The sequence below is a fragment of the Salmo salar genome, chromosome ssa23 (assembly GCF_905237065.1).
Source record: "Salmo salar chromosome ssa23, Ssal_v3.1, whole genome shotgun sequence".
Lineage (NCBI taxonomy): Eukaryota > Metazoa > Chordata > Actinopteri > Salmoniformes > Salmonidae > Salmo > Salmo salar.
Genome location: NC_059464.1, coordinates 48439389 through 48463460, shown reverse-complemented (window position 1 = coordinate 48463460; position 24072 = coordinate 48439389). Strand labels below are relative to the sequence as shown.

General features: G+C 47.8%; 1 protein-coding gene across 5 annotated transcripts in view; it reads left to right on the top strand.

The window, feature by feature from the left end:
• Window positions 1-24072, top strand: part of LOC106584812 (transducin-like enhancer protein 3-B) — a 128291-nt gene that overhangs the window by 5453 nt on the left and 98766 nt on the right. For all 5 annotated transcript variants that reach the window (XM_045706449.1, XM_045706447.1, XM_045706450.1 and 2 more), the window contains exons 4-5: window positions 1594-1657; window positions 10748-10792. In XM_045706449.1, coding sequence (XP_045562405.1) covers window positions 1594-1657; window positions 10748-10792 — 109 coding nt within the window. The remainder of the gene's footprint in view (window positions 1-1593; window positions 1658-10747; window positions 10793-24072) is intronic.

Below are 24072 nucleotides of genomic sequence, written 5' to 3'. Positions count from 1 at the left end.
CCCAATATCTCAGATAACTAGTCAGTTCTATGCAGGCCCAATATCACAGGTAACTAGTCAGTTCTATGCAGGCCCAATATCACAGGTAACTAGTCAGTTCTATGCAGGCCCAATATCTGGGGTAACTAGTTAGTTCCTACAGGCCCAATATCACAGGTAACTAGTTAGTTCCTACAGGCCCAATATCTGGGGTAACTAGTTAGTTCCTACAGGCCCAATATTGTGGGTAACTGGTCAGTTCCACGCAAGCCCAATATCACAGGTAACTGGTCACATATAACCCTATAATATGTTTAGCCTGTCCAGGGCTTTGCAGTACAACCATTCTACTAGCATATGTGTCTAAATATTTTTGAGGTGCTGCCTAGAATGTTAAAATTTAGCAGCACCAGTGTGCCTAGAAACACATCAACCAGATGATTTACTGCACTGTACAGCAGCCCGCTAAGTGTAGAATCACGTCCGTCATGCTTGCGCCATTACTTCAAAGAGAAAAAAAAAACCGGCTTATTACCTCAAATAATTTTTCATTGTGCTCCTAAATTTATTCTGTGTACTCCCTTAAATCGTTCAACTTAGGGGTACACGTCAGCGTCGAGTTCCGACGTCATCCCAACTGAATTCGCTACATATGTGATATCGTTTTAGATGCTAGTCTATCAATATGGACAAAGCTTGGGACAAAATCTTCACCGTGGTAAATGTCCCTTACAGACAGACACTGAATGTGATTTTGATTTGAACATAGCGCTTCATATACCTGGCTCTGCTTATTTATTTGCAAACTCATCTAAAGTAGTGTACTATAATAGGGAATAGGGCCCTAGTCTAAAGTAGTGCACTATATAGGGAATAAATTAGGACAGTTAATTAGCCTCATGTTTCTCCTGCTCAATGTTGTTGATGTTTCAGAGGGGAATAACCAAAGGTGCTGAAGTTGACAAATGCAACAATGTGGTAAAGTGTTTATAAACTAGACTGACTGACAGTGATTTATTGAAGAGGCCGGCACAGCAGATTGTCCTCAATGGAACCCTATTCCCTATATAGTGCACTACTTTAGACCAGAGCCCTATTCCCTATATAGTACACTACTTTAGACCAGAGCCCTATTCCCTATATAGTGCACTACTTTAGACCAGAGCCCTATTCCCTATATAGTGCACTACTTTAGACCAGAGCCCTATTCCCTATATAGTGCACTACTTTAGACCAGAGCCCTATTCCCTATATAGTGCACTACTTTAGACCAGAGCCCTATTCCCTATATAGTGCACTACTTTAGACCAGAGCCCTATTCCCTATATAGTGCACTACTTTAGACCAGAGCCCTATTCCCTATATAGTGCACTACTTTAGACCAAAGCCCTATTCCCTATATAGTACACTACTTTAGACCAGAGCCCTATTCCCTATATAGTGCACTACTTTAGACCAGAGCCCTATTCCCTATATAGTACACTACTTTGGACCCGAGCCCTATTCCCTATATAGTGCACTACTTTGGACCAGAGCCAATTGGAATAGGGTATCATTGGGGAGGGATCCAGAGAGACGCCTGTAAATTGACACCTTGTCTCCCTTTTTTTAAAGTCTTAAGGTGGAGTACGACAAGCTCTCCAATGAGAAGACAGAGATACAGCGCCACTATGTCATGGTAAGAGTATGGGTACAATAGGAGATAATTAAGGGTTTGAATGAACAGGCTTGTACAGGGATTATCTTCACCTCTGGGCTTCATGTACCTGTCTGTGCTTCTTAGGTGGGGTTGTGTGTGTGTGTGTGTGTGTGTGTTGTACATGTGGTTGATAGGTGTGTGTGTTGTTGTACATGTGGTTGATAGGTGTGTGTGTGGGTGTCTCATACCTCAAATCAAACGTTATTTGTCACATTGGCCGAATACAACAGGTGTAGACCTTACAGTGAAATGCTTACTTACAAGCTCTAACCAATAATGCTTTAAGACATTTTAAGAAAATAAGTGTTAAGTAAAAAATTAAAAGTAACAAATAATTAAAGAGCAGCAGTAAAATAACAATAGTGAGTCTATATACAGGGGGTACCGGTACAGAGTCAATGTGGAGGCTATATACAGGGGGTACCGGTACAGAGTCAATGTGGAGACTATATACAGGGGGGTACCGGTACAGAGTCAATGTGGCGGCTATATACAGGGGAGTACCGGTACAGAGTCAATGTGGAGGCTATATACAGGGGGTACCGGTACAGAGTCAATGTGGAGGCTATATACAGGGGGCACCGGTACAGAGTCAATGTGGAGGCTATATACAGAGGGTACCGGTACAGAGTCAATGTGGAGACTATATACAGGGGGTACCGGTACAGAGTCAATGTGGAGACTATATACAGGGGGGTACCGGTACAGAGTCAATGTGGAGGCTATATACAGGGTGTTACGGTACAGAGTCAATGTGGAGGCTATATACAGGGGGTACCGGTACAGAGTCAATGTGGAGGCTATATACAGGAGGTACCGGTACAGAGTCAATGTGGAGGCTATATACAGGGGGGTACCGGTACAGAGTCAATGTGGAGGCTATATACAGGGGGGTACAGTACAGAGTCAATGTGGAGGCTATATACAGGGGGGTACCGGTACAGAGTCAATGTGGAGGCTATATACAGGGGGTACCGGTACAGAGTCAATGTGGAGGCTATATACAGGGGGTACCGGTACAGAGTCAATGTGGAGGCTATATACAGGGGGTACCGGTACAGAGTCAATGTGGAGGCTATATACAGGGGGTACCGGTACAGAGTCAATGTGGCGGCTATATACAGGGGGGTACCGGTACAGAGTCAATGTGGAGGCTATATACAGGGGGTACCGGTACAGAGTCAATGTGGAGGCTATATACAGGGGGTACCGGTACAGAGTCAATGTGGTGGCTATATACAGGGGGTACCGGTACAGAGTCAATGTGGAGGCTATATACAGGGGGTACCGGTACAGAGTCAATGTGGAGGCTATATACAGGGGGTACCGGTACAGAGTCAATGTGGAGGCTATATACAGGGGGTACCGGTACAGAGTCAATGTGGAGGCTATATACAGGGGTTACCGGTACAGAGTCAATGTGGCGGCTATATACAGGGGGTACCGGTACAGAGTCAATGTGGAGGCTATATACAGGGGGTACCGGTACAGAGTCAATGTGGAGGCTATATACAGGGGGTACCGGTACAGAGTCAATGTGGAGGCTATATACAGGGGGTACCGGTACAGAGTCAATGTGGAGGCTATATACAGGGGGTACCGGTACAGAGTCAATGTGGAGGCTATATACAGGGGGTACCGGTACAGAGTCAATGTGGCGGCTATATACAGGGGGTACCGGTACAGAGTCAATGTGGAGGCTATATACAGGGGGTACCGGTACAGAGTCAATGTGGAGGCTATATACAGGGGGTACCGGTACAGAGTCAATGTGGAGGCTATATACAGGGGGTACCGGTACAGAGTCAATGTGGAGGCTATATACAGGGGTTACCGGTACAGAGTCAATGTGGCGGCTATATACAGGGGGTACCGGTACAGAGTCAATGTGGAGGCTATATACAGGGGGTACCGGTACAGAGTCAATGTGGAGGCTATATACAGGGGGGTACCGGTACAGAGTCAATGTGGCGGCTATATACAGGGTGTTATGGTACAGAGTCAATGTGGAGGCTATATACAGGGGGTACTGGTACAGAGTCAATGTGGAGGCTATATACAGGGGGTACCATTACAGAGTCAATGTGGAGGCTATATACAGGGGGTACCATTACAGAGTCAATGTGGAGGCTATATACAGGGGGTACCAGAGTCAATGTGGATGGGCACCGGTTAGTTGAAGTAATTGAGGTAGTATGTACATGTAGGTAGAGTTAACGTGACTATGCATAGATGATAAACAGAGAGTAGCAGCAGCGTAAAAGAGGGGTCTGGGAAGCCCTTTGAGTAGCTGTTCAGGAGTGTTATGTCTTGGGGGTAGAAGCTGTTAAGAAGCCTTTTAGACCTAGACTTGGTGCTCCGGTACCGCCCGCCATGCAGTAGCTGGTTGATAGGGGCGTGTGCTGTTTCTGTGGTTGATAGGGGCGTGTGTTGTTGATAGGGGCGTGTGTTGTTGATAGGGGCGTGTGTTGTTTCTGTGGTTGATAGGGACGTGTGTTGTTTCTGTGGTTGATAGGGACGTGTGTTGTTTCTGTGGTTGATAGGGGCGTGTGTTGTTTCTGTGGTTGATAGGGGCGTGTGTTGTTTCTGTGGTTGATAGGGACGTGTGTTGTTTCTGTGGTTGATAGGGACGTGTGTTGTTTCTGTGGTTGATAGGGACGTGTGTTGTTTCTGTGGTTGATAGGGACGTGTGTTGTTTCTGTGGTTGATAGGGACGTGTGTTGTTTCTGTGGTTGATGGGGACGTGTGTTGTTTCTGTGGTTGATGGGGACGTGTGTTGTTTCTGTGGTTGATAGGGACGTGTGTTGTTTCTGTGGTTGATAGGGACGTGTGTTGTTTCTGTGGTTGATAGGGACGTGTGTTGTTTCTGTGGTTGATAGGGACCTGTGTTGTTTCTGTGGTTGATAGGGGCGTGTGTTGTTTCTGGTTGATAGGGGTGTGTGTTGTTTCTGTGGTTGATACAGTTGAAGTCGGAAGTTTACATACACTTAGGTTGGAGTCATTAAAACTTGTTTTTCAACCACTCCACAAATTTCCTCTTAACAAACTATAGTTTTGGCAAGTCGGTTAAGACATCTACTTTGTGCATGACACAAGTAATTTTTCCAACAATTGTGTACAGACAGATTATGTCACTTAAAATTCACTGTATCACAGTTCCAGTGGGTCAGAAGTTTACATACACTAAGTTGACTGTGCCTTTAAACAGCTTGGAACATTCCAGAAAATGTCATGGCTTTAGAAGCTTCTGTTAGGCTAATTGACATCATTTGAGTCAATTGGAGGTGTACCTGTGGATGTATTTCAAGGCCTACCTTCAAACTCAGTGCCTCTTTGCTTGACATCATGGGAAAATCATAAGAAATCAGCCAAGACCTCAGAAACAATTGTAGACCTCCACAAGTCTGGTTCATCCTTGGCAGCAATTTCCAAACGCCTGAAGGTACCACATTCATCTGTACAAACAATAGTACAAACAATAGTACGCAAGTATAAACACCATGGGACCACGCAGCCATCATACCGTTCAGGAAGGAGACGCATTCTGTCTCCTAGAGATGAACGTACTTTGGTGCGAAAAGTGCAAATCAATCCCAGAACAGTTTGGTTTGGTTGGGTTTAACGACCTGTGTCCAGTTCATTAGAAACCAAACATGACAATTAGAAAAATAAATCACGGGAGTTTTTTTAGCAAGAATAAAGGCGACTTCTGATTTGTAAGACATGTATAAATGCAAAAGATACCATTTAATAAGAATGGGCTAGAAGTGTCTTATATGTTGACCTACCGAGTGGCTAGGACAGGCAAGCCCCATAATATTGTGAAGGACTTAATTCTTCCTGCTGGGACAGTTCTGGGGAAAAGGCCAACAAAAACTATACAGACAATGCCTTCATCAAACAACACTGTTTCACTAAGCATCAGTGACATGGCTGGAGACATTTTGAAACAATTACTGCTTCGCATACAAGCCAGTGAATTCTATGCGTTACAGCTGGATGAGTCAGAAGTGGCGGGCGTGGCACAGCTCCTGGTATATGTCCGTTATGTTTATGGGGGGTCAATTAAGGAAGACATCCTCTTCTAACAAACCACTGGAAACCAGGACAACAGGAGAGGATATTTTTTTAAGTACTGGACAGCTTTGTGACATTAAATGGACTTTGGTGGTCAAGATGTGTTGGTATCTGTACTGATGGCGCAAAAGCCATGACAGGGAGACATAGTGGAGTGGTAACGCGCCTGCAAGCAGTTGCTCCCGACGCCACTTGGGTCCACTGCAGTATCCACCGAGAGGCTCTTCCTGCCAAGGGAATGCCTGACAGCTTGAAAGACGTTTTGGACACTACAGTGAAAATGGTTAACTTTGTTATTAAAGCAATGCCCCTTGAAGTCTCGTGTATTTTCTGCATTATGCAATGATATGGGCAGCGACCATGTAACGCTTTTACAACATACAGAAGTGTGCTGGTTATTAAGGGGTAAAGTATTGACACGTTTTTTTAAATTGAGAGACGAGCTTAAAGTTTTCTTTACAGACCATCATTTTCACTTGTCTGACCGCTCGCACGATGACGAGTTCCTCACACGACTGGTCTATCTGGGTGACTGTGTGTGGAAAATAATTTAAGACTGAGACTCTCTCCAATACAACCCAACATTGCGGAGTTATGTGCATCCTTTCAAGCACACCCTTCTCATTACCCTGTGGTGAGTTATTCACAATTTTCGATGAACAAATAAGGTTTTATATGTAAGATGGCTAAATAAAGAGTTTGTGTGTGTGTGTGGCAGGCGTATAATGATGGCAACAACAACAAAATGGTTGAATGTTTGAAGGGATACGGGACTATGGGAACCACTGGTCTAGAAGAACACACAGAAATGTCTATTTGCTCAGTTTAACTATGTTGCTCTGTTCTCCTATGATACCTCAGGCAGGCGTGTGAGTGACATGTAATCCATCGAGACCACAGGCAGCTGCGGTCAGAGACTCAGGGGGGGGTCAGAAATGGCTTTCCTGTGTGTGTGTGTGTGTGTGTGTGTGTGTGTGTGTGTGTGTCTGTGCAATTACTTTGAGAAGCTCAATGTACTATTCAGTCCATTTGCTTCTTCCAAAATGACCTTTTGAACCAAGACAAGACGAGGAGAGAGCTGGTATGTCTGATAGCAGATCAGAGAGACACTGGCCAATACCTGGTGTAACCTGATTCCTTAAACAGACATACCGGCTTGTTCCCCAAATGGCAACCTATTCCCTATATAGTGCGCTACTGTAATGGGCAATAGGGTACCATTTCCCCTGTCAAAAGTAGTGCACTACTGTAATGGGCAATAGAGTACCATTTCCCCTGTCAAAAGTAGTGCACTACTGTATGGGCAATAGGGTACCATTTTCCGTGTCAAAAGTAGTACACTACTGTATGGGCAATAGGGTACCATTTCCCCTGTCAAAAGTAGTGCACTACTGTAATGGGCAATAGAGTACCATTTCCCCTGTCAAAAGTAGTGCACTACTGTATGGGCAATAGGGTACCATTTTCCGTGTCAAAAGTAGTACACTACTGTATGGGCAATAGGGTACCATTTCCCGTGTCAAAAGTAGTGTACTACTGTATGGGCAATAGGGTACCATTTCCCCTGTCAAAAGTAGTGCACTACTGCATGGGCAATAGAGTACAATTTTCCGTGTCAAAAGTACTACACTACTGTATGGGCAATAGGGTACCATTTCCCCTGTCAAAAGTAGTGCACTACTGTATGGGCAATAGGGTACCATTTTCCGTGTCAAAAGTAGTACACTACTGTATGAGCTATAGGGTACCATTTCATTTAGAGATTGACAGCACTGTGCTAGGCTAACCCCTGCTGCCTTCCTCTCTCTACATTTATATTGAAATGGTTACCTAGCCTGCTCCCTCCCTCACTACACAATGCTGCTCTGTTGTTTTAATCTGTCGTTTCCGTCCTCGTCCCTGCTCTGTCGTTTCCGTCCTCATCCCTGCTCTGTCGTTTCCGTCCTCGTCCCTGCTCTGTCGTTTCCGTCCTCGTCCCTGCTCTGTCGTTTCCGTCCTCGTCCCTGCTCTGTCGTTTCCGTCCTCGTCCCTGCTCTGTCGTTTCCGTCCTCGTCCCTGCTCTGTCGTTTCCGTCCTCGTCCCTGCTCTGTCGTTTCCGTCCTCGTCCCTGCTCTGTCGTTTCCGTCCTCGTCCCTGCTCTGTCGTTTCCGTCCTCGTCCCTGCTTTGTCGTTTCCGTCCTCGTCCCTGCTCTGTCGTTTCCGTCCTCGTCCCTGCTTTGTCGTTTCCGTCCTCGTCCCTGCTCTGTCGTTTCCGTCCTCGTCCCTGCTCTGTCGTTTTCGTCCCTGCTCTGCTATTGGTTTAGGCCCCATCCCTGCTCTCCTGCTTACCTGGGGATAACAGAATACAAGAACCAACTGATTCCATCATCACAACACAACAGAACTATGTCAGAACTACAAATTCTTCAGCAGGGGTTCGCAATCTGTTTGGCTCCGAGACCCACCAATTGAGGTGTCTTTTGAGTCACGAGACGACCCACCATAAGTGTTGAGTGGTGAATTAACACACAGATCAAATAAAAAGTTTAAACTAGCATTTTTTTAAAGATCTGTTTTCCACAAACTATAAAAAAAAAATATATATATATATAAGACATATAATTACAGTTGAATTCATAATGCAGCTGTGCTGCTGTCAGTAGTTGTTTCAGGCTGTTGGTTATGTGTCCGTTAATACAGGAGGTGTACATTTTTGTCTTTTTTTACACTGTCGGTCAAAAGTTTTAGAACACCTACTCATTCAAGGGTTTTTCTTAATTTTTTACTGTTTTCTACATTGTAGAATAATAGTGAAGACATCAAAACTATGAAATAACACATATGGAATAATTTAGTAACCAAAGAAGTGTTAAACAATTCTAAATATATTTTTTTTATTTGAATTTCTTCAAAGTAGCCACCCTTTGCCTTGATGACAGCTTTGCACTCTCTTGGTATTCTCTCAACCAGCTTCAAGAGGTAGTCACCTGGAATGCATTTCAATTAACAGGTGTGGCGCCTTAAGTTAATTTGTGGAATTTCTTTCCTTCTTAATGCGTTTGAGCCAATCAGTTGTCTTGTGACAAGGTACGGGTGGTATACAGAAGATAGCCCTATTTGGTAAAAGACCAAGTCCATATTATGGCAAGAACAGCAAAGAGAAACGACAGTCCATCATTACTTTAAGACATGAAAGTCAGTCAAAACGGAAAATTAAGAACTTTGTTTCTTCAAGTGCAGTCGTAAAAACCAAGCGTTATGATAAAACTGGCTCTCATGAGGACCGCCACAGGAAAGGAAGACCCAGAGTTACCTCTGCTGCAGAGGATAAGTTTATTAGATTTACCAGCCTCAGGAATTGCAGCCCAAATAAATGCTTCACAGAGTTCAAGTAACAGACACATCTCAACATCAACTGTTCAGAGGAGACTGCGTGAATAAGGCCTTCATGGTCGAATTGCTGCAAAGAAACCACTACTAAACGACACCAATAAGAAGAAGAGAAATTTGTCCTTTGGTCTGGAGTCCAAATGAGAGATTTTTGGTTCCAGCCGCCGTGTCTTTGTGAGACGCGGTGTGGGTGAACGTAAGATCTCTGCATGTGTATGTCCCACCGTGAAGCATGGAGGAGGAAGTGTGGGGGTGCTTTTCTGGTGACACTGTCTGTGATTTATTTAGAATTCAAGGTACACTTAACCAGCATGGCTACCACAGCATTCTGCAGTGATACGCCATCCCATCTGGTTTGAGCTTAGTGGGACTATCATTTGTTTTCAACAGGACAATGACCCAACACACCTCCAGACTGTGTAAGGGCTATTTTACTAAGAAGGAGAGTGATGGAGTGCTGCATCAGATAACCTGGCCTCCACAATCACCCGACCTCAACCAATTTGAGGTGGTTTGGGATGAGTCGGACAGCAGAGTGAAGTAAAAGCAGCCAACAAGTGCTCAGCATATGTGGGAACTCCTTCAAGACTGTTGGAAAATCATTCCAGATGAAGCTGTTTGAGAGATCAGCAAGCGTGTGCAAAGCTGTTATCAAGGCAAAGAGTGGCTATTTGAAGAATCTCAAATGTACAATATATTTTGATTTGTTTAACACTTTTTTTGGGGTTACTACATGATGGTACCATGTGTAGTGTGGTACCATGTGTAGTGTGCTGTAGGGAATATGGTGCCATGTGTAGTGTGGTGCCATGTGTAGTGTGCTGTAGGGAATATGGTGCCATGTGTGGTGCCATGTGTAGTGTGGTGCCATGTATGGTGTGCTGTAGGGAATATGGTGCCATGTGTAGTGTGGTGCCATGTGTAGTGTGCTGTAGGGAATATGGTGCCATGTGTAGTGTGGTGCCATGTGTAGTGTGGTGCCATGTGTAGTGTGCTGTAGGGAATATGGTGCCATGTGTGGTGCCATGTGTAGTGTGGTGCCATGTGTGGTGTGCTGTAGGGAATATGGTGCCATGTGTAGTGTGGTGCCATGTGTAGTGTGCTGTAGGGAATATGGTGCCATGTGTGGTGCCATGTGTAGTGTGGTGCCATGTGTAGTGTGCTGTAGGGAATATGGTGCCATGTGTAGTGTGGTGCCATGTGTGGTGTGCTGTAGGGAATATGGTGCCATGTGTAGTGTGGTGCCATGTGTAGTGTGGTGCCATGTGTAGTGTGCTGTAGGGAATATGGTGCCATGTGTAGTGTGGTGCCATGTGTAGTGTGCTGTAGGGAATATGGTGCCATGTGTAGTGTGGTGCCATGTGTAGTGTGGTGCCATGTGTAGTGTGCTGTAGGGAATATGGTGCCATGTGTAGTGTGCTGTAGGGAATATGGTGCCATGTGTAGTGTGGTGCCATGTGTAGTGTGCTGTAGGGAATATGGTGCCATGTGTGGTGCCATGTGTAGTGTGCTGTAGGGAATATGGTGCCATGTGTAGTGTGCTGCCACGCCATTTTCATATTGGTTTAGGTAAAATAATATTTTCGTCAAAATAATCATGATTTTTTTCCTCTTCTGTTGCAGTATTACGAGATGTCCTATGGGCTCAACATAGAGATGCAGAAACAGGTATGTTACCATCACTACCACTCCTTTGTCTGCCAGGGATTACATACAGTAACAATGTATACTCGCTGTATGTATGCTGGATCACAGTGTCTGCTTATTTGGCTGACTTTTTCCACGTTTTTTTTTTTTTTTTTTAACCTTTATTTAACTTGGCAAGTCAGATAAGAACAAATTCTTATTTACAATGATGGCCTACCAGGGAACAGTGGGTTATTCCACTTTGACATTATGGACATTACAGATTTGTACCTTGTCAGCTCGGGGATTCGAACTTGCAACCTTTCGATTTCTAGTCCAATGCTCTAACCACTAGGCTACCCTGCCACCCCAGTCTGAATTTAAAATGGATTACATTTAGTGTCACTGGTCCACACACAATACCCCATAATGTCAAAGTGGAATTATGTTTTTAGACATTTTTACAAATTCATTAAAAATGAAAAGCTGAAATGTCTTGAGTCAGTAATTATTCAACCCCTTTGTTTTATCAAGCCAAAATAAGTTCAGCAGTAAACATGTGCTTAACAAGTCACACAATATGTTGCCTGGACTCACTCTGTGTGCAATAATAGTGTTTAACATGATTTATGAATGACTACCTTATATCTGTATCCCACACATACAATTATCTGTAAGGTCTCTCAGTCCTGCAGTGAATTTCAAACACAGATTCAACCACAAAGACCAGGGAGGTTTTCCAATGCCTTGCAAAGAAGGGCACCTATTGGTAGATGGGTAAAAAAATTTAAAGCAGACATTTGAATATCCCTTTGAGCACGGTGAAGTTATTAATTACACTTTGGATGGTGTATCAATACACCCAGTCACTACAAAGATACAGTTGTCATTCCTAACTCAGTTGCCGGAGAGGAAGGAAACCGCTCAGGGATTTCACCATGAGGCCAATGGTGACTTTCAAAGAGTTAGAGTTTAATGGCTGTGATTGGAGAAAACCGAGGATGGATCAACAACATTGTAGTTACTCACAATACTAACCTAAATGACAGAGTGAAAAGAAGGAAGCCTGTACAGAATAAACATTTCTCAAAACTTGCATCCTTGTTTGCAACGAGGCACTAAAGTAAAACTGCAAAACAATGTGGCAAAGAAATTAACTCCTTGTCCAGAATACAAAGTGTTATGTTTGGGGAAAACACAACCCATCACTGAGTACCACTCTTCATATGGTTCTGTCTGCTTTCCAACAGACACTGGGAGTCAAATTCACCTTTCAGCATGACACCAAAACCACAAGGCCAAATATACACTGGAGTTACTTACCAAGATCACATTGAATGTTTCTGAGTTGATTAGTTACAGTTTTAACTAGGGATACACTATATATCGGTGAACAAATCGGAATCGGACGATATTTGCTAAAAATGTCAACATCGGTAACGTCCCGATGTCTGTCTAGTTTAACGCCGACGTGCAAAACCGATGTCAAAGCTGACGTGCATACCTCTATAACGTAGGTTCATGACGTAAAGACGCCACGTAAAGTGTGGCGCTACACGTGCAACACAGCATTCCTAACCTAGCCCACAATGTCTGCTGTGTGGAATCGAACAGTCATTTGAAGAGTAAGAAAACTCAAAGGCGAAATCCATTAACGCCAACATAATTTAATTCATTGCCCTTGACAATCAACCGTTCTCTGATGTTGGCTTTCACCGATTTGGTGAAAGCACCGGTACACTTTATTTTTATTTTTCGATACTATTTTTCAGATGTTACCCTACCAGAGTTACACAGTATTGTTGAAGCTCACATCCATGAGCTACTTGCTATGGGCGTCACTGCTATTAGTTTCAAGACTGACATTTGGACCAGCGACATCAGCCCAATGAACATGCTGAGTCTGACAGCACAGTGGGTCGCCTAGGATTTCAGACTGAGGAATGTCGTATTGCATGCTCATGAATATGCTGTTTGTCATACCGCTGCTGCCATTTCAATGGCATTTGAGAACATGTTTGAAAGTTGGAAACATGAACACATTAGCCAGCTCCATTCGAACAACTGACTGGAGAAATAAGCTCATCAACTGTGCCTGTAGCAGACGTGATACCCTCTGTCATGGCATTGAAACACCTGCTCAACAAAACTGACAGGGATGTAAACAAATGCACAGAATTTGAGAAGATTTATGTGTGTGTGTGTGCAACATTTCTGTGATCTTTTTTTTTCCCAGCTCATGAAACATGGGACAAACACTTTACATGTTACGTTTTATATTTTTGTCCAGTGTAGTATTCTAATCCCTAATTCTAACGCCACCGATTTTGTCACGACAATGGATTGCCCATTCTGACTTCGCCAGTGCCAAGCTAACCAGTTAGCTAGCAGCTAGTGTGTGACATTAGTGCTGACTAATATCTATGGAGGGAAGATGGCCCTTTTTCCCGACGAGGTGGATGTTTTTACTGGCGAATTAAACAGTTGCCCTTGACAACAGTTTGCCCCAGGAAGCAAAACTGCCCACGCAGGCTGTGAACAAGCGATTCGGTGGCATTCTCTCATTACTGTGTCGCCACCATGCTCAATGCTATGTACAGTTGAGGTTGGAAGTATACATACACCTTAGCCAAATACATTTAAAGTCAGTTTTTCACAATTCCTGACATTTAATCCTAGTAAGAATTCCCTGTTTTAGGTCATTTAGGATCACCACTTTATTTTAAGAATGTGAAATGTCAGAATAACAGAGAGAATGATTTATTTCAGCTTTTATTTATTTCATCACATTCCCAGTGGGTCAGAAGTTTACATGCACTCAATTAGTATTTGGTATCATTGCCTTTAAATTGTTTAACTTGGGTCAAACGTTTCAGGTAGCCTTCCACGAGCTTCCCACAATAAGTTGGGTGAATTTTGACCCATTCCTCCTGACAGAGCTGGTGTAACTGAGTCAGGTTTGTAGGCCTCCTTGCTCGCACACGCTTTTTCAGTTCTGCCCACAAATTTTCTATAGGATTGAAGTCAGGGCTTTGTGATGGCCACTCCAATACCTTGACTTTACTGTCCTTAAGCCATTTTGTCACTACTTTGGAAGTATGCTTGGGGTCATTGTCCATTTGGAAGACCCATTTGCGACCAAGCTTTAACTTCCTGACTGATGTCTTGAGATGTTGCTTCAATATATCCACATAATTTTCCTCACTCATGATGCCATCTATTTTGTGAAGTGCACCAGTCCCTCCTGTAGCAAATCACCCCCACAACATGATTCTGCCACCCCCATGCTTCACGGTTGGGATGGTGTTCTTCGACTTGTAAAATATTGGATATTGGTATCGGCCAAAAATGTCATATCGATGCATCACTAGTTTTCACTTAAAATTGGCTTGAAAATCAATGACATGACTTGAAAATGGCTGTCTATCAATGATCAACAACCAACTTGACAGAGCTCGTCAGAGAATTTAAAAAATAATAATGTGCAAATATTGTACAATCCAGGTGTGTAAAGCTCTTAGACTTACCCAGAAAGACTCTAACATGGGTGTGAATACTTCTGGAAATTAGGTATTTCTGTATTTCATTTTCAATAAATTTGAGAAGTAAAAATCTAAACTTGATTTCACTTTGTCGTTATGGGATATTGTGTGTTGATGGTTGCTGAATTTTTTTGGCGGATTTAATCAATTTTGAATTCCGGCTGTAACTCAGAAATGTGGAATAAGTCAAGGGGTATGAATACTTTCTGAAGGCATTATATAGTAGTGCCTTCAGAATAGTACCTCAGAGCTTCTCTGGGTAAGAGAAGATGGTCTCCGTGTCAGTGGGCAGCCTCAGAGGAGCAGAGGGAGGAACGGGAGAGGGAAGAGGGAGGAACGGGAGAGGGAAGAGGGAGGAACGGGAGAGGGAAGAACGGGAGAGGGAAGAGGGAGGAACGGGAGAGGGAAGAGGGAGGAACGGGAGAGGGAAGAACGGGAGAGGGAAGAGGGAAGGGGAAGGAACGGGAGAGGGAAGAGGAAGGAACGGGAGAGGGGAGAGGGAGGAACGGGAGAGGGAGGAACGGGAGAGGGAAGAGGGAGGAACGGGAGAGGGAAGAACGGGAGAGGGAAGAGGGAAGGGGAAGGAACGGGAGAGGGAAGAGGGAGGAACGGGAGAGGGAGGAACGGGAGAGGGAGGAACGGGAGAGGGGAGAGGGAGGAACGGGAGAGGGGAGAGGGAGGAACGGGAAAGGGGAGAGGGAGGAACGGGAGAGAGAAGAGGGAGGAACGGGAGAGGGAAGAACGGGAGAGGGAGGAACGGGAGAGGGAAGAGGGAGGAACGGGAGAGGGAAGAGGGAGGAACGGGAGAGGGAAGAGGGAGGAACGGGAGAGGGAAGAACGGGAGAGGGAAGAAGGAAGGGGAAGGAACGGGAGAGGGGAGAGGGAGGAACGGGAGAGGGAAGAACGGGAGAGGGAAGAGGGAAGGGGAAGGAACGGGAGAGGGAAGAGGGAGGAACGGGAGAGGGAAGAGGGAGGAACGGGAGAGGGAAGAGGGAGGAACGGGAGAGGGAAGAGGGAGGAACGGGAGCGGGAGGAACGGGAGAGGGGAGAGGGAGGAACTGGAGAGGGAAGAGGGAGGAACGGGAGAGGGGAGAGGGAGGAACGGGAGAGGGAAGGGGGAGGAATGGGAGAGGGGAGAGGGAGGAACGGGAGAGGGGAGAGGGAGGCACGGGAGCGGGAGGAACGGGAGAGGGGAGAGGGAGGAACTGGAGAGGGAAGAGGGAGGAACGGGAGAGGGGAGAGGGAGGAACGGGAGAGGGAAGAGGGAGGAACGGGAGAGGGAAGGGGGAGGAACGGGAGAGGGGAGAGGGAGGGAAGGGGGAGGAACGGGAGAGGGGAGAGGGAGGAACGGGAGAGGGGAGAGGGAGGAACTGGAGAGGGAAGAGGGAGGAACGGGAGAGGGGAGAGGGAGGAACGGGAGAGGGAAGAGGGAGGAAGGGGAGAGGGAGGAACGGGAGAGGGGAGAGGGAGGAACGGGAGAGGGGAGAGGGAGGAACGGGAGAGGGAAGAGGGAGGAAGGGGAGAGGGAGGAACGGGAGAGGGAAGGGGGAGGAACGGGAGAGGAGAGGGAGGGAAGAGGGAGGAACGGGAGAGGGAAGAGGGAGGAAGGGGAGAGGGAGGAACGGGAGAGGGAAGAGGGAGGAACGGGAGAGGGGAGAGGGAGGAACGGGAGAGGGAAGAGGGAGGAAGGGGAGAGGGAGGAACGGGAGAGGGAAGGGGGAGGAACGGGAGAGGGGAGAGGGAGGGAAGGGGGAGGAACGGGAGAGGGAAGAACGGGAGAGGGAAGAAGGAAGGGGAAGGAACGGGAGAGGGAAGAGGAAGGAACGGGAGAGGGAGGAACGGGAGAGGGAGGAACGGGAGAGGGAAGAGGGAGGAACGGGAGAGGGAAGAACGGGAGAGGGAAGAGGGAAGGGGAAGGAACGGGAGAGGGAAGAGGGAGGAACGGGAGAGGGAAGAGGGAGGAACGGGAGAGGGAAGAGGGAGGAACGGGAGAGGGAAGAGGGAGGAACGGGAGCGGGAGGAACGGGAGAGGGGAGAGGGAGGAACTGGAGAGGGAAGAGGGAGGAACGGGAGAGGGGAGAGGGAGGAACGGGAGAGGGAAGGGGGAGGAATGGGAGAGGGGAGAGGGAGGAACGGGAGAGGGGAGAGGGAGGAACGGGAGCGGGAGGAACGGGAGAGGGGAGAGGGAGGAACTGGAGAGGGAAGAGGGAGGAACGGGAGAGGGGAGAGGGAGGAACGGGAGAGGGAAGAGGGAGGAACGGGAGAGGGAAGGGGGAGGAACGGGAGAGGGGAGAGGGAGGGAAGGGGGAGGAACGGGAGAGGGGAGAGGGAGGAACGGGAGCGGGAGGAACGGGAGAGGGGAGAGGGAGGAACTGGAGAGGGAAGAGGGAGGAACGGGAGAGGGGAGAGGGAGGAACGGGAGAGGGAAGAGGGAGGAAGGGGAGAGGGAGGAACGGGAGAGGGGAGAGGGAGGAACGGGAGAGGGGAGAGGGAGGAACGGGAGAGGGGAGAGGGAGGAACGGGAGAGGGAAGAGGGAGGAAGGGGAGAGGGAGGAACGGGAGAGGGAAGGGGGAGGAACGGGAGAGGAGAGGGAGGGAAGAGGGAGGAACGGGAGAGGGAAGAGGGAGGAAGGGGAGAGGGAGGAACGGGAGCGGGAGGAACGGGAGAGGGGAGAGGGAGGAACTGGAGAGGGAAGAGGGAGGAACGGGAGAGGGGAGAGGGAGGAACGGGAGAGGGAAGGGGGAGGAATGGGAGAGGGGAGAGGGAGGAACGGGAGAGGGGAGAGGGAGGAACGGGAGCGGGAGGAACGGGAGAGGGGAGAGGGAGGAACTGGAGAGGGAAGAGGGAGGAACGGGAGAGGGGAGAGGGAGGAACGGGAGAGGGAAGAGGGAGGAACGGGAGAGGGAAGGGGGAGGAACGGGAGAGGGGAGAGGGAGGGAAGGGGGGAGGAACGGGAGAGGGGAGAGGGAGGAACGGGAGCGGGAGGAACGGGAGAGGGGAGAGGGAGGAACTGGAGAGGGAAGAGGGAGGAACGGGAGAGGGGAGAGGGAGGAACGGGAGAGGGAAGAGGGAGGAAGGGGAGAGGGAGGAACGGGAGAGGGGAGAGGGAGGAACGGGAGAGGGGAGAGGGAGGAACGGGAGAGGGGAGAGGGAGGAACGGGAGAGGGGAGAGGGAGGAACGGGAGAGGGAAGAGGGAGGAAGGGGAGAGGGAGGAACGGGAGAGGGAAGGGGGAGGAACGGGAGAGGAGAGGGAGGGAAGAGGGAGGAACGGGAGAGGGAAGAGGGAGGAAGGGGAGAGGGAGGAACGGGAGAGGGAAGAGGGAGGAACGGGAGAGGGGAGAGGGAGGAACGGGAGAGGGAAGAGGGAGGAAGGGGAGAGGGAGGAACGGGAGAGGGAAGGGGGAGGAACGGGAGAGGGGAGAGGGAGGGAAGGGGGAGGAACGGGAGAGGGGAGAGGGAGGAACGGGAGCGGGAGGAACGGGAGAGGGGAGAGGGAGGAACGGGAGAGGGAAGAGGGAGGAAGGGGAGAGGGAGGACCGGGAGAGGGGAGAGGGAGGAACGGGAGAGGGAAGAGGGAGGAACGGGAGAGGGAAGGGAGAGGAACGGGAGAGGGAAGAGGGAGGAACGGGAGAGGGAAGAGGGAAGAACTGGAGAGGGAAGAGGGAGGAACGGGAGCGGGAGGAACGGGAGAGGGAAGAGGGAGGAACGGGAACGGGAGAGGGAAGAGGGAGGAACGGGAGAGGGAAGGGGGAGGAACGGGAGAGGGAAGGGGGAGGAAGGGGAGAGGGAGGAACGGGAGCGGGAGGAATGGGAGAGGGATGAGGGAGGAACTGAAGAGGGAGGAACGGGAGAGGGAAGAGGGAGGAACTGAAGAGGGAGGAACTGGAGAGGGAAGAGGGAGGAACGGGAGAGGGAAGAGGGAGGAACGGGAGAGGGAGGAACGGGAGAGGGAGGAACGGGAGAGGGAGGACGGGAGAGGGAGGAACGGGAGACATTCTTGTGTTGTGAGCTGAGCTGGGAATCAGTGACAAGACCTGGGTTCACTTATCTGGAGAGACACACACACACACAACACACACACACACACACACACACACACACACACACACACACACACACACAGCCTTTGTTTGGAGATTGGCAAAGTGACACAGAGTCAGCCGTGAGGTCCGACAGCTTTAATGAGATTAAAGGCAGGGGGTGTGTGTCAGGTGATCTCTTTGACTTGATGACTACAGACAGAACACTGCTGATTCCTCTCCTCTGGTAGTTCATTACAGGAAGCTCGGGAGTAAAAGTCCTCACCTCTGGTAGTTCGTTACAGGAAGCCCGGGGGTAAAAGTCCTCTCCTCTGGTAGTTCATTACAGGAAGCCCAGGGGTAAAAGTCCTCTCCTCTGGTAGTTCATTACAGGAAGCCCAGGGGTAAAAGTCCTCTCCTCTGGTAGTTCATTACAGGAAGCCCAGGGGTAAAAGTCCTCTCCTCTGGTAGTTCATTACAGGAAGCCCAGGGGTAAAAGTCCTCTCCTCTGGTAGTTCATTACAGGAAGCCTAGGGGTAAAAGTCCTCTCCTCTGGTAGTTCGTTACCCCTGGGCTTCCTGTAAAAGTCCTCACCTCTGGTAATTCATTACAGGAAGCCCAGGGGTAAAAGTCCTCTCCTCTGGTAGTTCGTTACAGGAAGCCTAGGGGTAAAAGTCCTCTCCTCTGGTAGTTCGTTACCCCTGGGCTTCCTGTAAAAGTCCTCACCTCTGGTAATTCATTACAGGAAGCCCAGGGGTAAAAGTCCTCACCTCTGGTAGTTCATTACAGGAAGCCCAGGGGTAAAAGTCCTCTCCTCTGGTAGTTCATTACAGGAAGCCCGGGGGTTAAAGTCCTCTCCTCTGGTAGCTGGAGTGGGAGGTGAGGGAGGGGTAGAGGGGATGACAAGCCAGGCCCTGTGTAAACGGGTTAATCGACTTCATCCATTTTAGCGGCAGGCAGGCTGACTTTAATCAAGAACCTCAACGAGACCGAGCTGATGGAAACTGACTGAATTATTCATCAGTCTAACCAGGCTCCAACCTGAAACAGCTGAACACAGTGTTAGCTGGTCTGTTTGATTACTAAGGCTCAGTGACAAGGGAGAAAGAGGAGGAGGAGGAGGAAGCCCTAACCAGCTGAACACAGTGTTAGCAATCAAACAGAGCAGCTAAGGCTCCAATCCTGCAGCTGCTTACACAGGAGGAGGAGGAGGAGGAGGAGGATGGGGAGAAGTAGGGGGAGGGTCATCTGAGGAAATCCATTCCTCTGACAGTCCCTTGTTGTTATTATTGAGGAGGAACTGGCTTCATGTGAATTGCAGATCAGCTGGCAGCGTGCACATCAGACGGAACAGAAACTCCGCTCAGATTGTGTGCGTGTGTAAAACCCCACAGAGAAGGATAAAGGAGTCACCATTATGAAATAGTCAACTGGGTGGGATTTCCAACGTCATTGGTTGATTCCCTCCTCCTGACCCATTTTGGAGTCACTTCCCTCCCTTTCCAGGATGAGAAATGACAACGTCTCAGCAGCTCTAAAAGGTCAGTTTTTTTTTTTTTTTTACTGAGCACAGGAGAACACACTGGCAGGGCTAGATCATCTGTGGAATTTATGAAGCCTCAGTTCGACCCAGGGCATAATGCTGAATAAACACACACACACACACATCACGACCCAGGGCAAATGCTCTACACTCACACAGACCAGACCAGGTACAGGCCAGACCGTTTTATTTATTACACCGGGCAGCAGAAATACGTTTGGCAGCCGATAGGAGATTCTGTATTAGCTCTCTGAACAGCAGCGACGTTAGCAGTGGGTAGAGCAGAGCCAGGGTGATTTGGTGTGTCATGTCAAGAGGACAGGGTCGTGCCGGCCTCAATCTAATGCAGAATAGACACTAAATGGACCTTTAGATAGAAGGAAGGCCGGCTAAATGGACCTTTAGATAGAAGGACGGCCGGCTAAATGGACCTTTAGATAGAAGGACGGCCGGCTAAATGGACCTTTAGATAGAAGGACGGCCGGCTAAATGGACCTTTAGATAGAAGGACGGCCGGCTAAATGGACCTTTAGATAGAAGGACGGCCGGCTAAATGGACCTTTAGATAGAAGGACGGCCGGCTAAATGGACCTTTAGATAGAAGGACGGCCGGCTAAATGGACCTTTAGATAGAAGGACGGCCGGCTAAATGGACCTTTAGATAGAAGGACGGCCGGCTAAATGGACCTTTAGATAGAAGGACGGCCGGCTAAATGGACCTTTAGATAGAAGGACGGCCGGCTAAATGGACCTTTAGATAGAAGGACGGCCGGCTAAATGGACCTTTAGATAGAAGGACGGCCGGCTAAATGGACCTTTAGATAGAAGGACGGCCGGCTAAATGGACCTTTAGATAGAAGGACGGCCGGCTAAATGGACCTTTAGATAGAAGGACGGCCGGCTAAATGGACCTTTAGATAGAAGGACGGCCGGCTAAATGGACCTTTAGATAGAAGGACGGCCGGCTAAATGGACCTTTAGATAGAAGGACGGCCGGCTAAATGGACCTTTAGATAGAAGGACGGCCGGCTAAATGGACCTTTAGATAGAAGGACGGCCGGCTAAATGGACCTTTAGATAGAAGGACGGCCGGCTAAATGGACCTTTAGATAGAAGGACGGCCGGCTAAATGGACCTTTAGATAGAAGGACGGCCGGCTAAATGGACCTTTTTAGGTGGAAGAGCGGCCGGCTAAATGGACCTTTTTAGGTGGAAGAGCGGCCGGCTAAATGGACCTTTTTAGGTGGAAGAGCGGCCGGCTAAATGGACCTTTTACATGGAAAGCTGCAATAGCAGGCAGAGAGATCAAATACCTGGAACCGCTCACTGTAATCTGACACTGATATAGAACTGCAGCTAGTGTAGCCTGCTTCCACATCCCGAGTATTCATTCATCAGCTAAAGAGAAACATCACACACAGTAAAGCTGGTGATTTGTATAATGTAATGCTTGTTTGGAGGGATAAGCCCAGTCAATAACCCCCAGGGACATTTGACAGGATTTGTTAAAAGGCCTCGGAACATCGAAAAACGCTGTGACGGAACTCAAGAGTACATTTCATCCTCACCAGGGCTTAGTGTGTCATAGTGTTCTGTTTAGAGATAGAGAGAGAGAGAGAGAGACTCGTGTCATCTTTTAGGTAGGCTATTTGATGATGCCGTTTAATAATCGCGGACAAGGGACTGTACCTTATTTATAATGAGGGATACCTGGAGAAAATCAGACCTCTCTGAAATTAACATGGATGGGCCCTCCCTTCATTTGAAATGTATTTTTACCTGACTATCCCTGAACGCTTTAAAAAATAAATAAACAAGTGACCCTTCCCTATACCCTAGATAATAACTTAAAGCGGATAGCAGAGAACGTGCCTACCGTTTACCCTCACTCAGATTAGAGCCTTAGATAAGCCGTTTTAGAACCTGTTCTAGAACCTGTTCTAGAACCTGTTCTAGAACCTGTTCTTTTTCCTTTTGTAAGCATCACATGGCAAAGTAGCCAGAAGGTTGTTGATTCGTAGCCCACCGCGGACAAGGGTAGCAGTGAAAACGTCTCCATTATTGGGTTCATGCAGTGATTTGTATTACAGTATTTCATAAAAAAAAAAAAAAAAAATCTTTTATAAAACAGATTTCGTGCAATGCTGCGTCATTTTTATATGACTGGAGACGAGTAGAATGTTTTATTTACACCCAAAACGGAGCGTGACAATAACGATTTCTATACAGGCTATTGTTAAAAAAATGAGTCTTAACTTTAGCTCTGTTCAATACTTAACTATCAACTGTAAACATGGAACAGAACCAGCTGAAGTATCTCGTCGTCATTGAATTAGAGTCCAAGTCAAATCGAATTGGATTGGTCACATACACATGGTTAGCAAGATGTTAATGCGAGCGTAGAGAAATGCTTGTGCAGTAATGTCTAACAAGTAATCTAACAATTCCACGACAACTACTTAATAATACACACGTCTAAAGGGGTGAATGAGAATATGTACATATAAATATATGGATGAGCGATGGCAGAGCGGCATAGTCAAGATGCAATAGATGGTATAGAGTACAGTATACACATATGAGATGAGTAATGTAGGATATGTAAACATTATTAAAGTGACATTATTTAAAGTGACTAGTGATCCATTTATTAAGTGGCCAGTGATTGGGTCTCCATGTTGGCAGCAGCCTCTCTGTGTTAGTGATGGCTGTTTAACAGTGATGGCCTTGAGATTAGAAGCTGTTTTTCAGTCTCTCGGTCCCAGCTTTGATGCACCTGTACTGACCTCGCCTTCTGGATGATAGCAGGGTGAACAGGCAGTGGCTCAGGTGGTGGTTGTCCTTGATGATCTTTTTGGGCTTCCTGTGACATTGGGTGGTGTAGGTGTCCTGGAGGGCAGGTAGTTTGCCCCCGGTGATGTGTTGTGCAGACCTCACTACCCTCTGGAGAGCCTTCCGGTTATGGGCGGAGCAGCTGCCGTACCAGGCGGTGATACAGCCCGACAGGATGCTCTCGATTGTGCAGCTGTAAAAGTTTGTCAGGGTTTTAGGTGACAAGCTACATTTCTTCAGCCTCCTGAGGTTGAAGAGGCGCTGTTGCGCCGCCTTCACCACACTGTCTGTGTGGTTGGACCACTTCAGTTTGTCTGATGTGTACGCCAAGGAACTTAAACCTTTCCACCTTCTCCACTGCTGTCCCCTCAATGTGGATAGGGGGGTGCTCCCTCTGCTGTTTCCTGAAGTCCACGATCATCTCCTTTGTTTTGTTGACGTTGAGTGAGAGGTTGTTTTCCTGACACCACACTTCGAGTGCCCTGACCACCTCCCTGTAGGCGGTCTCGTCGTTGTTAGTAATCAAGCCTACCACTGTAGTGTCATCTGCAAACTTGATGATTGAGTTGGAGGCGTGCATGGCCACGCAGTCATGGGTGAACAGGGAGTACAGGAGGGGCCCACGTGTTGAGGATCAGCGTGGCGGATGTGTTGTTACCTACCCTCACCACCTGGGGGCCGGCCCGTCAGGAAGTCCAGGATCCAGTTGCAGAGGGAGGTGTTTAGTCCTAGGATCCTTAGCTTAGTGATGAGCTTTGAGGGTACTATGGTGTTGAACGCTGAGCTGTAGTCAATGAATAGCATTTTCACGTAGGTGTTCCTTTTGTCCAGGTGGGAAAGAGCAGTGTTGAGTGCAATAGAGATTGCATCATCTGTGGATCTGTTTGGGCGGTATGCAAATTGGAGTGGGTCTAGGGTTTCTGGAATAATGGTGTTGTGAGCCATGACCAGCCTTTCAAAGCACTTCATGGCTACGGATTTGAGTGCTACGGGTCGGTAATCATTTAGGCAGGTTACCTTAGTGTTCTTGGGCACAGGGACTATGGTGGTCTGCTTGAAACATGTTGGTATTACAGACTCAGACAGTGAGAGGTTGAAAATGTCAGTGAAGATACTTGCCAGTTGCTCAGCTCATGTTCGGAGTACACGTCCTGGTAATCCGTCTGGCCCTGCGGCCTTGTGAATGTTGACCTGTTTAAAGGTCTTACTCAGATCTGTCAATTACTGTCAATCTGTCAATTACAGGCTGGTATTCAGATCTGTTAATTACAGGCTGGTACTCAGATCTGTTAATTACAGGCTGGTACACAGATCTGTCAATTACAGGCTGGTACTCAGATCTGTTAATTACAGGCTGGTACTCAGATCTGTTAATTACAGGCTG